Source organism: Cetorhinus maximus, chromosome 26, assembly GCF_964194155.1.
Source record: "Cetorhinus maximus chromosome 26, sCetMax3.hap1.1, whole genome shotgun sequence".
In the NCBI taxonomy this organism is placed as follows: Eukaryota; Metazoa; Chordata; class Chondrichthyes; order Lamniformes; family Cetorhinidae; genus Cetorhinus; species Cetorhinus maximus.
This window is the reverse complement of record NC_135904.1, coordinates 11455132-11472197: the sequence shown is the minus strand read 5'-3', so window position 1 is coordinate 11472197 and position 17066 is coordinate 11455132. Positions and strand designations below refer to the sequence as shown.

General features: G+C 41.4%; 1 protein-coding gene across 5 annotated transcripts in view; it reads left to right on the top strand.

The window, feature by feature from the left end:
- The window catches only part of uacaa (uveal autoantigen with coiled-coil domains and ankyrin repeats a), a 159107-nt gene that overhangs the window by 116363 nt on the left and 25678 nt on the right, over positions 1–17066 (top strand). For 2 of the 5 annotated variants that reach the window (XM_078530097.1, XM_078530100.1), the window contains exons 10-13: positions 4155–4244; positions 8403–8519; positions 11322–11354; positions 13537–13635. In XM_078530097.1, coding sequence (XP_078386223.1) covers positions 4155–4244; positions 8403–8519; positions 11322–11354; positions 13537–13635 — 339 coding nt within the window. The remainder of the gene's footprint in view (positions 1–4154; positions 4245–8402; positions 8520–11321; positions 11355–13536; positions 13636–17066) is intronic. The other 3 variants (XM_078530098.1, XM_078530102.1, XM_078530101.1) reach the window with 3 other exon arrangements.

Genomic DNA, 17066 nt, shown 5'->3' with positions numbered 1-17066 from the left:
CCACTTGTCAGTTGATTGTAATTTTCCTGAGTTCCTCACTTCCATTTCCAGATTTACAGATATTTCTGGGATGTTACTCCTATCCTCTATAGTGAAAACTGATGTAAAATACCTGTTCAATTCATCTGCCATCTCCTTGCTTTCTATTATTAATCCCCTAGACTCACTTTCTATAGGACCAATGCTCACTTTAGCTCATATTTAAATATCTATAGAAACTTTTACTATCCATCTTTATATTTCCAGCTAGCTTTCTCTTGTATTCTAATTTTCCCTTCCTTATTAATCTTTTTGTCATTCGTTACTGTTTTTTATATTCTGTCTAATCTTCATTCGGTTTCTTAGGCTTTATAAATAGGGGCATTGAATACAACAGCAAGGTGCTTATGTTGAACTTGTAATAGGACACTGGTTCAGCCTCAGCTGGTGTACTGTGTCCAGTTCTGGGTACTGCACTTAGGGAAGGATGTGAAGGCATTGGAGAGAGTGCAGAAAAGATTCATGAGAATGGTTCCAAGAATGAGGAACTTCAGGTGTGAAGATGGATTGGAGAAGTTGGGACTGTTTTCCTTGGAGAAGAGAAGGTTGAGAGGAGATTTGGTAGAGGTATTCAAAGTCATGAGGGGTTTAGACTGAATAGATGGTGAGAAACTGTTCCCACTCGTGTTGGATCAAGAAAGGGCACAGATTTAAAGCAATTTGCCAAAGAAGCAAAAACGATATGACGAGAAACTTTTTCACGCAGCGAGCGATTAAGGACTGGAATGACTGCCTGAGATTGTGGGAGAGGCAGGTTCAATTAAGGCAATCAAATGGGAATTATACTGTTATATGAAAAGGAAGAACATGAAGGATTATGGAGAGAAGGTGGGAGAGTGGCACTAAGGGAATTTTTTTTAGTCATTCATGGAATGTGAGCTTCGCTGGCTGGGCCAGCATTTATTGCTCATCCGTAGTTGCCCTTGAGAAGGCGTTGGTGAGCTGGCTTCTTGAACGGCTGCACTCCATGTGGTGTAGGTACACCTACAGTGCTGTTAGGGAGGGAGTTCCAGGATTTTGACCCAGTGACAGTGAAGGAACGGTGGTATATTTCCAAGTCAGAATGGTGAGTGACTTGGAGGGGAACTTCCAGGTGTTGGTGTTGCCATCTATCTGCTGCCCTTGACCTTCTAGATGGTAGAGGCCATGAGTTTGGAAGATTTTGTCTAAGGAGCCATGGTGAATTCCTGCAGTGCAACTTGTAGATGGTACACACTGCTGCTACTGTGGGTCAGTGATGGAGAGAGTGAATGTTTGTGGATGTGGTGCCAGTCAAGAGGGGCTGCTTTGTCCTGTACAGTGTCAAGCTCCTTGAGTGTTGTGGGAGCTGCACTCATCCAGGTAAGTGGGGAGTATTCCATCACACTCCTGACCTGTGCCTTGTAGATCATGGACAGGCTTTGGGGAGTCAGGAGGTGAGTTACCCATTGCAGGATTCCTAGCCTTTCGCCTGCTCTTGTAACCACAGTATTTACATGGCCAGTCCAGTTCAGTTTCTGGTCAATGGTAAACCCCAGGATGTTGATAGTGGGGGTTTCAGTGATGGTAATGCCATTGAACATCAAGGGGCAATGGTTAGATTCTCTCTTGTTAGAGATGGTAATTGTGTGGAATGAATGTGACTTGCCAGTTGTCAGCCTAAGCCAGGATATTGTCCAGGTGTTGCTGCATTTGGTCATGGACTGCTTCAGTACCTGAGGAGCCTTGAATGGTGCTGAGCATTGTGCAATTATCAGCAAACATTCCCACTTGACCTTATGATGGAAGGAAGGTCATTGATGAAGCAACTGTAGATGGCTGGGCTGAGGACACTACCCTGAGGAACTCCTGCAGTGATGTCCTGGAGCTGAGATGACTGACCTCCAACAACCACAACCATCTTCCTTAGTGCTTGGCATGACTCCAACCGGTGGGGCGTTTTCCCCCGATTCTTATTGATTCCAGCTTTGCGAGAGCTCCTTGATGCCACACTCGGTCAAATGTGGCTTTGATGTCAAGGGCTGTCACTCTCACCTCACCTCGGGAGTTCAACTCTTTGGTCCATGTTTGGGCTCTTCCATCATTGAAGATGGGGATATTCATGGAGCCTCCTCCTCCAGCGAGTTGTTTAATTGTCCACCACCATTCACGACTGAATGTGGTAGGACTGCAGAGCTTTGATCTGATCCATTGTTTGTGGGATCGCTTAGCTCTGTCTATCATTGCTCATTTGGAGAGCCAGTGCAGACATGATGGGCTGAATGGCCTCCTTCTGAGCTGTGAAAACCTTAAGCACATCTTTACAGTTATAAATTCCCTTCCCTCACTTTCCTTCTCCTGAACCGTCACCACCACCACCACCACCACCACCCCAATTGAATTTGTTGGTGAAACTAAAATCATCAAGTTTTCTTTAAGCAGTGTCTGCCATTTCTTGTCCGCTAACAGGGATAATTGTTAACTACCTGAATCAGATATCTGGCTGTTTTTAGCTGCTTACTTTGTGCTGATGGATTTCTTCAACTGAAAAATATGTAGTTTATTTGCAATTATTTCTGATGTAAGCAGTTTTTGAGGGTAGTTCTTGTACTGACAGGATTTGCTCGTAAGAAGAAATTAGCTCTTGAAAATAGTTTTTCTTTCTTGATGCCCTCGTTAGAATGTCTCATCTCCCTGTGATTCCAGCTGTCCCAACATTTCCATTTTCTTGTTTTCCGCACTGACTATCAGATTGTTTTGAGTTACTGAAATATGAGAATGACGGTGGGAAGAAGGGAAAGGGATGTTAAATACAAACCAAATTTGTAAAGCAGAAGGCAAGGATGGATGCATAGATATCTCAGGACCGCACTTGGTGTAAGTTTTTTTTTTCAACTGTGACTTTCACACGAGGCCTTTGACTGATTCTTGGGACTGAGTGCATCAGCAAGTTAATGTGTGACAGGTTGCAGAGCGGTTTAAGTTATTTATGTCTTGTCAATTACATTGTTACAGTTAAGAGAAAAGTAATGGGTGTTAATTGTCTTTGACATAAATAAGGGATAGCTGGGACACTGGGTTGAGTGGGAGAAGAGCTGTAAGACTGAACAAGTCAATAAAGAAAATCTCTGTATCTTTGTTCTGGCTTCACTCACTGGCTGGTTCCTATGAACAGAAGTGACCAAGGGACTGAAAGCTCAATAAGGTGCTTGAGGAACTAAAGCAGAGAAGGTAACAGCGGCAGTGAAGAATGTTTAAATAGAGTTACAAAACAAGGATAAAGAATGATGAGAGGTGAAACGTACTTTCTCTGGGATCAGTGACACACAGATGGTTTTGTCCCCAGGGGCGATAGATTTTCCGCACTGAGTCACTTCCAGCTCTGAGTTCAGTGTCTGATTTGCTTAGATGCTAGTTCCAGAAAAGTGGCAATCCACAATAGTATCTTTCAAACACTAAGTGAGGGCACTCCCTGCAAGATATGGACACGTTTTGAAGGCCTCTTGTTCAAAGTCCAAGAGTGTGTTGGCTTTCCAAGGGAATCATATTAAAATTGAAGATTTTATTGTTTAATATACAGCAATGGGGGGACTGCACTCAAGTCAACAGAAATGTAGAATTCAGAACCTTCAATGTCAGAGACTCTCAGTATGCTGGGTCCGAGGTGGCCAGAGCATTTTGACTCCCTGTAGATCCCCCTTCACTTCCCAACCCCTCCCCCATCCAGTTTGAAAATCTCTGACCTGTTGGTCTCCAGTATTACTAAAACTCGAGAAAACTGCTAAAGAGTGCATTTGAAATAAAATGTGTACACGTTAAAGGAAAGATGATCTTTGGACAAGGTTATCCTTCAGATAGAATCTGTTTTGCTTCGACGTTTCCATGCAACCAGAAACCATAATTATTAATATCTAATCTCTCTGCTGTGGTCCTGTTTCCAGTACTACTGGATGAAGCTGGGGAAAGGCCACATTAAATGTCATCTGACCTCCTCTGGTGCTTTGCTCCTTCTCTATTCAGCGTTGACAAATCAGTGCTAACTGGCTTGAAACGTGTTTGTCGTGTGATTAGAACATCTTGTATTTAGACAACTTGACTTATTTTTTAAAATCCCTTAAGCATGACATTATTAAAAAAATAATCTTTGTATTTTGCAGGCTCCTGAACTGTCACAGAAAGTAGATCAAAGGCATTTTCAAGCTGAAACCAGCTCAGTACAGAGTCAGAAAGAACAACGTATTATCAAGGTATTAACATAATGCATTCCCTAAAGAGATTTAAACAGCTGTGTGTCTTTTTAGATCTCTTGTGTCTAACCAGCTCACTGATAAGTTAGTTACTTTGGTTTATTTACAACACTTGGATGTCTATCAGAAGCAAAATAAATGTTGAATTTCTGACTCCGTGAATTCTAAGGCACAGGCAAAATACTGTGGATGCTGGAAATCTGAAATAAAAACAGAAAATGTTGGAAGAACTCAGCAGGCCTGGCAGCATCTGTGCAGAGAGAAACCGTTAAAATTTCAAGTCAATGGTGACTCTTCATCAGAATTCAGTGTCATGCGATTTTCTATGTCCACCTGGGAGGGTAGACGGAGTCTTGGTTTTCTGTCTCATTCGAAAGACATCATGTGCAGCAGCCCCTCAGTACTGCACTGTAGTGTCAGCCTGGATTTTGTGCTCTGGTCCCTATAGTGGGACTTGAACTCAACTCTGAGTGAGATGGAAGCCCAATGTCCGAACCATGACTGACACCTGAAGAGAGTACAGATGTAGTGTAATGGAGATGGAGGATTGCAAGTACCTCCACCACTTAGCATGTATGCTTTACTGCATTTTAATTGGGATTGAGGACATTTATTTTAACAGTAAGTCTAAGGAAGGATGGATCTTCAAATAATTACTGCCAATTGCTGTGTAGACTGGAATAGAATGAAAATGATGTGTCACATTAGGCCCATAATGCCTTTGCTGGCTCTTGGTAGAGTTATCCAAGAACCCACTCCCCTACTCTTTCCCCATGGCCCTTCAAGTCTTTATCATTCAGTTTATCCAAGTCCCTTCTTGACAATTACAATTGAACCTGCTTCCACCATCCTTTCGGGTCTCAACAACTCACTGTTACAAGAAATCACCCTTCAGCCCCTGCTTTGGCCCTTTTGCCAATTACATTAAATCTCTGTTCCCTGGTTGCCAATGCTTCTGCCACTGAAAGCAATGTCTCCCTATCTACCGCCACCAAAAACCCCTTAATGATTTTGAATACCTCTGTCAAATCCCTCTTGAACCCTCTTCTCCCCTATAAGGAGAACATTTATGTATTATGCAAACTGTACCCTGGGGGTGAGCATTCCGGTGAAGCCAAATCTTGATTTAATTCTCGAACCCAAACCTTTGCTCACGATGGTTTGAATTCATAAAGATTCTCTTAGTCACTGTGACCGTTTCCGAGACTTAGCAGGATTAGAGTCTACATGACAAACATTTTGAACTGGGATACAGCCAGCAGTTCTGAAAGCACAGGCTTTTTAAATGTAATAATTCACGTAGAAACCTTTGTAAAATAATAGTACCTTCAGATGTGTGCTGAATTCCAGAAAGTCCTTTCTCTACAAGCTGATGTATATAAGCAGGAAAAATGAAGTGTGTTCATTGCAGTCATGATTAAGTTGTTTTGTACACAAGTGTACAAGTATAATTTTCTAGATAAATTGCTACTTGGTGACTGTGTATCTAAATTGCTTGTTAATTAATCCAAATTTACATGTTCTAACTTCTCTAATGTATCTCAGATCTATAAGTAATTGGAGATTGAAAACAAGTCACAACACGTGCATATGTTTAGCCATTTAGAATCTGATAATGAAGCCCTCATTTCTCAATCCTGTTTCTGATGTACAAAGAGTCCTCACTTCGTGGTGGGTGCGTGCCTGAAAATCACCCCTTTAAGTGAAATCCCTTGAAGTGAAGCATGGTTTCCCATAGGAATCGATGTTAAAGCCAGAGTTATGTTCCTGAGGATAATTTTTGCCTGGAAAAAATCAATGTAAAAGTTGAAACATTGTACCATGCATGTACAGCGTTGTGCATTCCTAGCTGAAATAAGTCCACAGCAGTTCCTCAGCAACGTACTGTACAAACAGCAGAGAAATTTGAAGAACAAAGTTTACAGCACAGTGTCTGTATTGTACATTACAGTACTGCGCAGTACAGCAGAGAATTCCTTCAAAAAACAAAGTCCACAGAGTTCCGCAACTAGTACAGGGTACGGTTAAAAAAAAAAAGTTTATAAATGAAGTTTAGTTTAGTACAAGGGGATACCTGAAAATGCAGCAAAAAAAGATGTTCCTCAAATGTACAGTAAGGACAAAATGGCGGCAACACAATCACAAGCCAGACTCTAGTCTCAGAATCACTGGGCCTGGTCGCGCGAAGACATCATGGCGTGGGGGGCGTGATGACATCATCTCATCGGGGACTCTATGATGTCATCATATCAAGCGTGTGATGATGTCATCACACTGCTCGCTTCTGTTAAAACAGGGAACACTGCACTTTAAATGGAACCCCCATACATAAAAGACAACCCTTTAAAACAAAACCGCTTTAAAAGGAGACACTTAAAATGGGGACTCCCTGTATGTTGTTGTGTATAAGGAGACTGCATTGGGATAACCAGCAGAGGGTTAAGTGAGTAGGCAAAAATTTGGCAGATGGAGTATAATATGGGAAAATGTAAAATTGTCCACTTTGGCAGGAAGAATAAAAAGGCAGTATATTATTTAAATGGGGGAGAGATTGCAAAACCTGATGGTACAGAGGGATCTGGGTGTCCTGGTACATGAATCACAAAACGCGAGTATGCAGGTACAGCAAGTAATTAGGAAGACAAATGGAATGTTGTCGTTTATTGCCGGGGGGATGGAACATTAAAGTAGGGATGTTTTGCCACAGTTGTATAAGGTATTGGTGAGACCACATCTAGAGTACTGTGTACAATTTTGGACTCCTTCCTTAAGAAAGGACAGAATTATATTAGAAGCAGTTCAGAGAAGGTTCACTTGACCGATTCCTGGGATGAGGCGGTTGTCTTATTTGGAAAGGTTGGACAGGCTAGGCCTGTATTCGTTGCAGTTTGGGAGAATGAGAGGGGATCTTATTGAAACATATAAGATCCTGAGGGGACTTGACAGAGTGGATGCTGAGAGGATGTTTCCCCATGTGGGAGAGACTAGAACTAGGAGACACAGTTTAAAAATAAGGGGCCTCCCATTTAAGATGGAGATGAGGAGAATTTTTTCCTGAGGGCCATGAGCCTGTGGATCTCTTCCCAAGAAAGCAGTGGAGGCAGGGTCATTGAATATTTTTAAGGTTAGTTAGGTAGATTCTTGATTGACAAGGGAGCCAAAGGTAATAAGGGGTAGGGAGGAAATTGGAGTTGAGGCTACAATCAGATTAGCCAAGTCTTATTGAATGGTGGAGCAGGCTTGAGAGGCTGAATGGCCTACTCCTACTCCTATTTCCTATGATTGTGCATTTTTAGGGAATTGTCATCTGTGGCTCAGTCTCGGAGTCAGAAAGTTGTGAATTCAAAGTCCCATTCCAAAAACATTTACATAAAATAGGCTGATGCTCCTAATATCGTACTGGGGGAGTGCTGCACTGTCAGAAGTGCTGTCTTTCAAATGAGCTGCTGCACTGAGCTCCTGCCTGCCCCCTTATGGGAATACGAAAGATCCTATTTTGGAAAAGAGTAGGAGGTGGTGTCTCTGGTGTTCTTGGTGATATTTATCTCTTAACTAATACCGTAAAAAAAACCAGATTATTGTATCGTTATCATATTGTTGTTTGTGGGAGCTTGCTGTGTACCTTTTGGCTGCCACAATTCACACATTACAACCTTAGAACATCTTGAAATGTTTTACAGCCAATGAAGCACTTTTAAAGTGTAGACTACACTTTAGTCATAATGCAAGAAATGTGGCAGCCAATTTGCGTAAGGCAGTCTCCCGCAAACAGAAAATAACCAGATTGCTTTTGATATCGACTGAGGGATAAATATTGACCAGGATATGGCAGATCTCCCCTACTTTTTTAATCATTGCTAGGGTGTGAGCATCACTGGCAAGGCTAGGAATTGTTTCCCATTCCTAAATATCCTTGAGAAGGACAATTCCTAATTATCCTTGAGAATCTTCTGCGTCCAGTTGAGCAGGTAGACAGGGCCTTGGTTTAACACCTGATTGTTTTCAGTGCTGTTTGAGCAGCAGGTTCGCCTATGAAATTGAACCATTTTGACTGGTTTTCTGCCTCAAAAATGTACACGACAAGATCGAGTTTTACTCCCTCCCTTTTTGTTGTTAAAACATTCTTTGGAATAAATACTTAATTCAGTTTTATAACAGCAGGTCCAGGAACTTCAGATTGAAAATGAAGAACTCAAAGGCAAGTTGAAAAAGCTTCACCAAGAACAGAGGCTGTTCCTGGAGAGAGTCAGCGGACTTCAAAAGCAACTGAACCAGGTACAGCAACAACTTGAATGGGAACAATATCATTTACGTGGCACAATGTCCAAGGTGCTTCACGGGAGCATTTTTAAACCGAGGCAGATTGGCGATGTTAAGGCAGGCAGGCAAGCAAGGGCTTGGTCAAACAGGTAGGTTTTAAGAGATGTCTTAAAGGAAGGAAGAGGCAGGGAGGTGTAAGGAGGGAACTTATGGCCTTGGCAGCTTACGGTACAGCCATCAATGGTGGTGCAATGAAATCGGGATGAGAGCCCAGAATTGGAGGAGTGAGGAGTACCTGAGGGCTTTAGGGCTGGAGGTGTTAAAGAGATAGGGAGAGGGAAAGGCCATGGAGGGTGGGGGGGGTGGAGGGGTTGGAAATTGAGAACTTTAAAATCGAGGCAATGAGGGGCCGAGAGCCATTGTTAGCAAGGGAGCACAGGGGAGTGAAGGGGATTTGGTGCAAAGTGAGATCCATGCAGCAGAGTTTTGGTGAACTTAAATTTATCGAAGGTGCGGTGTTGGAGGCCAGCTGTTTGGTAGCTCAGTGTTGATGACCAGGGACATAAATTTCAAAGTTTGCAGATGACACAAGTAACAGACTTCAGAAGTACATAGACGGCGAAATCAAAGGAAACATGACAGATGAAATTCAATGCAGAGAAATGATTCATTTTGGGAGGATGAATGAGGAGAGACAATGTAAACACAGAATTAAGTTAATTGGCAAAAGATCAGAAGGGTGATATGAATTTGATTTATGCAGTGAGTTATGATCTGGAATGCGCTGCCTGAAAGAATGGTGGAAGCTCATTTAATAATAACTTTCAAAAAATAAGTTGGATATGTAGTTGAAAATGAACAATTGGCAGGACTTGGGGAAGGAGGAGGGGAGTTGGATGAATTGGATAGGTCTTTCCAAGAGCTGGTGCAGCTATGATGGGGCAAATGGCTCCCTTTGCTGCCTCAAATTTACCCCTGTACAACAATATTACAGACACTTAACTCTGATTTTTAGAGCTGTAAGATCCCAGAATTTGACGAGAGTCTTGAGGTAGAAGATTCAAGTGTGTTACAGCCACTTGGCCCATGTATCCCAAGAATTTCATTTGGAAGTTGAACCTTGGCAGATGCACCTTGGGTAGGTGATTTACTAACCACTGAGAAATGAATGAAGGGCCTTTGACCGATGGTATCCTGTTGGGTTCTTGTAACCCGAATGGATTGGAAACATGAGTTAGCTGTAAGTTAAAAAGGAAACAGAATAGAACTGAATTATCAGACTAAGAAAAATTAACGGCACATTTATTTTTTGGGGTTGATGAGTGGGGGGAGGTATCTTCGCTTATACTGCCAGTTTTGGGATGTGAGAAGTACTTTACGTGGGCATCAATACGAAATTGACCATTACCACTGAAGAATTACTGAGCATGTGGAAGCCAAAAGTGGCTGAAATGCCCTCCAAGAGGTGAGGGCTCCCAAAAGGTGGAGTGTAAATGAATTTCAGGTTGCGTCTTGTTAACAGGTGTCGTACACCTCCTGAGAGTTTATGTACTCGTTGAGACTGGAGTTCCGTCCAGCTCCAGTGAGAAGGTGCAAAACTCGCCTAAATCTACTGCTCTTAATCACGTTGCATCTTTTTATATAAATTCTTGCTTACCAATTTTAGTTTTAATAATCTTTGCCCAATGTCTAATTTCTATTTCAAATGTGATGGTCTTACTGTTGGCAGAGAATGAGAGAGCAGTTTAATTCAATACTTAGCCATTCCTGCTCACTAAATAATTACAGCTGCTATTTCCTGGAAAATGGTTCCGCACTCCCACTTCAACCTTTGCAGCATCTTTCCATCTAAACTGCTGACGACATTTGTAAATTTAATCCGTTATTTATTTATTGTCATTGTAATGAGAACACTCTTCGCAAAACCTTACTCTGGATTTAATTATATGCAAGAAATTTTACTCTTAAAATGTTGCTATAGTAGCAAAGGCATTTGAACAAGTTCTTCATGGTTTAACAATTACCTTTTAAGAACAGGAAATGCTTTTTATATATAAAAAAACAAAAATTGCTCTAAGCTGCAAGGGGCAGTGAGTAGATGAGTGATTATACATTGTAATTCCAAATGATTTAGCTTGGGGTCTGTCTTTATGCCATAATTTTATGCATCGTTTTTCAACTAGTGTCTTGCTGCATTTTCTGAATACCAAATAACTTTTACACTGAAGATCAACAATTGTGACAAGGATTCTTTTTTTTTAATCTCCTGGAGTTTGTGTGCATGTGTCTTGCTTGTCATGTTTGTCTTTCTAAATCTTTATCTCACTACTATTGTCACTTTCCCTCTCTTCTTCGTACAGACCATCCTACACGCGTGACTTTTCGCTTCTGCCCTCAGTTTTAAAGTTGAGGTTTTTTGGCATCATTTCCTACTTGAACTCATTCTTTTCCAGGACTTCAAAGCTATGGATCTTCTCTTTGTCTTCCAGTCTTTTTTTTTCCCCTGTAATGATCTATGGGCTTTTAAAACTTGAGCCTTGGCATCAGCAAGCCGTAATTTCTTGATATACCTTGACTTTTCTCCAACTCTTTTCAGCTTTGCTCAAGCCATGCATTCAAAGCCTTGGGTTTTCACCAAAATGCCTTGGTCGTTTAAAAAAAAAAATCCCAAAGTTAACTGGAAACAATCAGCAGTTGATTAATTACTGGAAATGCAGCCAAGAAAGAGCATTACTGTGAAGGACCCGAGATCAAAACGTGGTCAAAGTGAAGTGTGTTCTGTACTAGATAATCAAGTTTGTTATTCCTGTTATCTAGGAGTGCAAAGCAGTGGGAGACCTTCAGAATGAGGTAAGTTTTTAAAAAAAAAAAATTGTCAGTATGAAATATCGGAATCCCAGAACTCCTAAGTGGCAAATCAGCTGTTCTGCATTCACTTCATTCCTCGTTCTGTTGAAATCGAGACTTGTCAACTGTCATCTCCTCAATGTGCTGTTTCCTGAAACCTAAGAACTTGTGGAACTATTTAATTCTTCCTCTCTTTTTCCGACTTCCTATAATCATCAGGCTTTTAAAATTTTCACCATCTAATTATTACTACTGTGCTTGAATCTTATCTTCTCTCTCAATCTTCACGCTGTCACTCCTCTCAATGACAATAAAGAAAAGTTTTAGCATTACACTGTGGCCTGTTTGACTTTTTTGTTTCTCATACCAGCCAGCGTTGTCTTCCTGAGTGAGGTTGAAATTGTGGTGGCTATTGCATTATCTTTCTAGGAATTAGACAGAAATTAGCTGACCAGTGTAAGGGAATCCAACTCTGGATGAAATTCATTCCAGGAAGTTTCCATTAACCTTGCATTTAAGCTCATTACGCATGTAGAACATAAGGAATCCATTTGGCCCCTCAGATCAACTGTTTTCACAGAGCAGATACATATCAAGAACTTTTATTTGATCCAAACAGCCTCCTCATCCCTAGGGGGTGATTGTGGGATAATTATGGGTAAGGAAGGCTATTTAGCCCCAGTTAGGGTCAATTTGGATGGATGAGCTATCTGGGAGCCCATTCCAATAAAGGTCACTAAGTGAAGAAGAGCTTCCTCACACAAAGCAAAATTTCCCTTCAACTGATCTGAATTAATGGCCCCTCGCTCTACCCTTCCAATTTAACTTAAAAAGTTGTTCTCTGGATTTATCTCCTGCTGTATTTTATGTACTTGTATAGGATCACTGCTCAGATATCTCTTCAATGCTGATTTGTCCATGTTCTCTTTTCTATCTCAAACCTTTGGGTAGAGCTAAAGAATGTTTATCAACCTTCACATTTTTGCCATTCAGCCTAATATTGCTGCAATTTAAAGTGATCTATATATTGAACTTATACAACACTTTATCAGATTTATACATCTCAAAGTGCTTTGTGGGATGATGTGACTGTTGTATAGGCTAAACCGTTCAGAATGCTGCAACATCAAGGAATTGTGCTGCTTTTGATTAAAAACTGTACCTATCCTTATCTGCAATCCCATTCTCTCACTGAATTTATTGAATTTATTTGATGGGAGTTAGCTTGCTCATTCCCCACTGCTAATCACAAAATCGGCAATAAGTTGGAACGAAGGAGGTTCTTCAGAGTTTTTGATTTAGTTTCTGAATGTCAAATCCTCCTGTTAGAGTAACTGGCTGTTTCCTTTTGTGCTCAGGATGCTGTCTTCAACCAATCTGCTCAGAAACGAGTTCCGGCTTTTCATCAGCCCCTGTAGAAAGAAATACTTGACATTGATCCTAAATCTCTTTATGTTGTTAAGCCTCTCGCCATCTTAGTGGGAGCCTGCTGATCGCTGTCAGGAGCTTCTTCTGATCTTTCTTTGCACTTGAGGTTTAGTCTGACATTGTAAGAAGCTGATATTTTCGGTGGAGCCGGTTTTAGAATGAAATTTGAGGCCAGCTGATGACTTGAGTTGGTGATTTTCTTTCCCGCTACCCTATTTCATTTGATAGGGGGTGTCTAGAACAAGGACACAAAACCACATAATCGGAGCTGGGCTGTTCAGGGATGATGTCAAGAATCACTTTGTCACACAAATCTGAAAATCAGAAACTCTTTCTCCTCCCCCCCCACCCCACTTTCCACCTCCCAAAAAAACTATTGAGGCTGGGGTTCGATTGAAAATTTCAGAACTGGGTTATAGAGTCATAAAAATTATTGTTTGGCAAGGGTATTAAAGGTTACAGAACCAAGGTGGATGGATGGAGTCAAGGTACACATCAGCCATGACCTGATTGAATGGCAGGACAGGCTCCGGGGGCTGAATTGTGCCTATGTTCCTAACCTGTGCCAAGTGCACTTTGCTTGAGGTGATCAGTTTACAGTCTGACTGTAAGATATATATTTGTGCATATTTTTATACCTTCTATATGGGGACTAGTTGCACACTAGTGATTGCTTGAACAGAGTTTTCAGCCCTTGTATCCAATGGTACTTGAACAGTGAGTGATTTATGGTACTGCACTGTGTTCAATCTTTCAGAGACAGCAGCTGAAAAATCTATTGATGGCAAGAGATCGAGAACAGGAAGACAACTTGAAAGCACTCGAGGGCCTGAAAGCAAAGCTTAGAATTTATGAGGTACATGGATGACTTCTTTAGGTTGATATAATAAAATGATCACGGTTATGATTCAAACCCACTGCTTCGTTCATCATTGCTAATAGGTTCTGTATCCTATTCAGTCTAATCACCAGCTGCTTTACATTGCAAAATATTTAGAGCACAGAAGCAAGCAGACACTCAGTACACAGTTGAGGGAGTGCTGTCCCATCTTTGAGATGAGAAGTTAAGCCAGAGTCCCATCTACCCTCTCGGGTGACATAAACAATCCCATGGTACTTATGAAAGGAGAGCACAAGAGTTCTCACTGGTGTTCTGGTCAATATTTATCCCTCAACCTGCATCACCAAACCAGATTATCGTTGCTGTTTGTGAGAGATTATTGTGCGCAAAGTGGCTTTCCTGCTTCCTGCATTACGACATTATTTGCTCTTCAAAAGCACTTTATTGGCTTTGAGACTCATTGGGCTGTTCCCATATGTGCAAATTTGTTCTTCCTACTTGGCTCAGGATATCTGTGCAAATTAGTGTTGGTGCAGCTAGTGTGCATTTTAATGTGTCCTGTTCCAAATTGGAATCTGGAGCAGTGTGTAAACACAAGCTGGTTACTATACCAAACTGTGGTCACTTTCTCTGTGGGCAGGTGGTTGGAGAGACTGAAGGATATCTCCCACTTGTGGCTTTCTTTTTATTTGCTGTGCACGTGAGCCAGTGTCATTATGTGCCTTTGCTTCTTCTCAGCTGTGATTATGCATCGATCAGGTCAAACTTGGCAGTAACTTGTGTGTTTGTAAGTCGATGGCTGGCACTCATGTTCTTGAATTCATCCTGTAAATTGTTGCATGAGATTTTTGAGTGTGCTCTGTAGCACATTCCTATTTGTTCTGTAGTGTTTCTGTCCACCTTTATCCTCTAACCTGCAAGAAATGATTGCATGGTATTTTTTTTTACCGGCTTGAGTTTTTAACAACAAATTTGAAACTGTTCTCATCTGATTGTCATTGCTGAGGATTCCCCACCCATGACCTGCTCCCTCTGTGTATCACACATTCCCGGGGAAAGTATAGCAAGGGCCAGAATCAGAGTATAGCATTCTAAATACATACTATAGTAGAGATGTGTCCTGACCCCAGCTTCTCATTCACTCCCTCACACCTGCTGACTTTTTCCCCCTTTTTATTCTGGGCACCAGTTTTTCTAAGTGTATCTGCCAATTTAGTGCCACATTGTGTGGAATAATTGGTGACTTGCTGACAGCCACACTTTCAATTTCTGGCAGGTGGCACTCGGTCATAATAAGGTGCAGGAACTTGCTGCCCTGACTGAGATCAAATAATATGACACTTGTTACCTCTCTGGGCTCCCTGACTTAAACTAGACTGGGTGATATTCTTCCAGATTGAATTCCAAGTTATTACAACACACGCCCGGTGAGCCTTCCATCTCCCACCCTACTTAAATTTTAGCTCACCAAGACTGCTGCCCATGTCCTGATTCGCACCAAGTCCCGTTCACCCAGAATCACAGAATTGTTACAGTGTAAAAGGAGGCCATTTGGCCCATCGTGTCTGCACTGGCTCTCTGAGCATTTTAACTTAATGCCAATGTCCTGCCTTTTCCCCGTAACCCTGCACATTGTTTCTATTTAGATAATCATCCAATGACTTCTTGAATTCCTCAATTGAACCTGCCTCCACCACACTTCCAGGCAGTGCATTCCAAACACTAACTACTCGCTGTGTGTGTTATGACCGATGCAGTTGGTAAAGCGGAGTTATTTAAAAATCCCAGAGGGAAACTTTAAACAACTGTCATAACCTATAATTTTAAGTGTTATGTTTGAGATGCGACTCTGATTTCAGGAATCATGCCACCAGCTCTCAAGAGGTTTTATATTAAGCTAAATGAAACATTTTATTAATTTACCCAAGTTAAATATATACACATGGCTATAAATTACTACGATCATAACTTTTAACAAATTCCCAAACTAATCTCCATTAAGGCAACAGCAACCCATATACTTAACCAGACACTAGGCAAAGCATTTTCACCTTATGAATTCAAAATGAGGTTCTTTTCACTTCGGTTCCTGTGGAGACAGTTTGAGGCTCACAGTTGCTTTTGATCTCACATTGCTTCTGCCCTACACACACACAATTGCTGAAGTTATACATAGCACAGCCCACTGAATGTAAATTCTCATTGTATCACCAGCTTCTTTGAACTCCACTTTTTAACAATAAAACCTCTTTCATTGTACCAGTTTTAATAGCAATATAAACATATTGCTTGGTATCTGCTAGCTCGGTGGTAGTTTTCACCCCACTTCTTGAATGCACTATTCAAAAAGCAAATGCACTCTCTCTCTATGTTTATACAAAACTAGTACACATCAAAGCACCCAGACTAGCTGGCTTTAATCCAATTAAGACTCACCCACAGACTAAACCTCTATTTTAAAAGAAAGTATTTTCCAGTAATATATACATTAATAGCTTCATGACAGTGTGAAAAAGTTTTTTCTCACCTCGAATTTGCTTCCTTTGCAAAACACTTTAAAACTGTGCCCTCTGGTTCTCGATCCATTTACGAGCGGGGACAGTCTCTCCCTATCTACTCTGTCCAGGCCCTTCATTATTTTGAAAACTCCTATCAAGCCTCCTCTCGGCCTTCTCCTCTCTAAGGAAAACAGTCCGAATTTCTCCAATCTTTCCTCATAACTGAAGTGTGTCATCGCTGGAATCATTCTGATAAACCTCTTCTGCACACTCTCCAGTGTGTTCACATCCTTCCTATAGTGTGATGCCCAGAGCTGTACACAATACTCCAGCTGAGGTCTAACCAGTGTCTTATATAAGTTCAACATACCACCCCTGCTCTTGTACTCTATGCCCCTATTAATGAAGCCTGTATGCTTTAGAAACAGCTCTCTCTACCTATCCTGTCACCTGTAATGACTTATGTACATATACACCCATGTCTCTCTGCTCCTGCGCACCCTTTAGAATAGTACCCTTTATTTTATACTGTCTCTCCATATTCTTTGTATCAAAGTATATCACCTCACACTCCTCCGCATGAACTTCATCTGCCACCCATCTGCCCACTCCACCAATGTGTCAATGTCCTTTTGAAGTTCCACATTGTCCTCCTCACAATTTACACTTCTCTCAAATTTTGTCGTCTGCAAACTTTGAAATTCTCCCCTGCACACCAAGATCGAGATCATTTACATACATCAGGAAGAGCAAGGGTCCCAATACCGACCCCTGGGGAACTCCACTACAAACCTTTCAGCCCAAAAAGCACCCATTAACCATTGCTCTCTGCTTCCTATCCCTCAGCCAATTTTGTATCTATGTTGCTACTGCCCCTTTTATCCCATGACCTATAACTTCCCTCTCAAGTCTGTTGTGTGGCACTGTATCGAATGCCTTTTGGAAGTC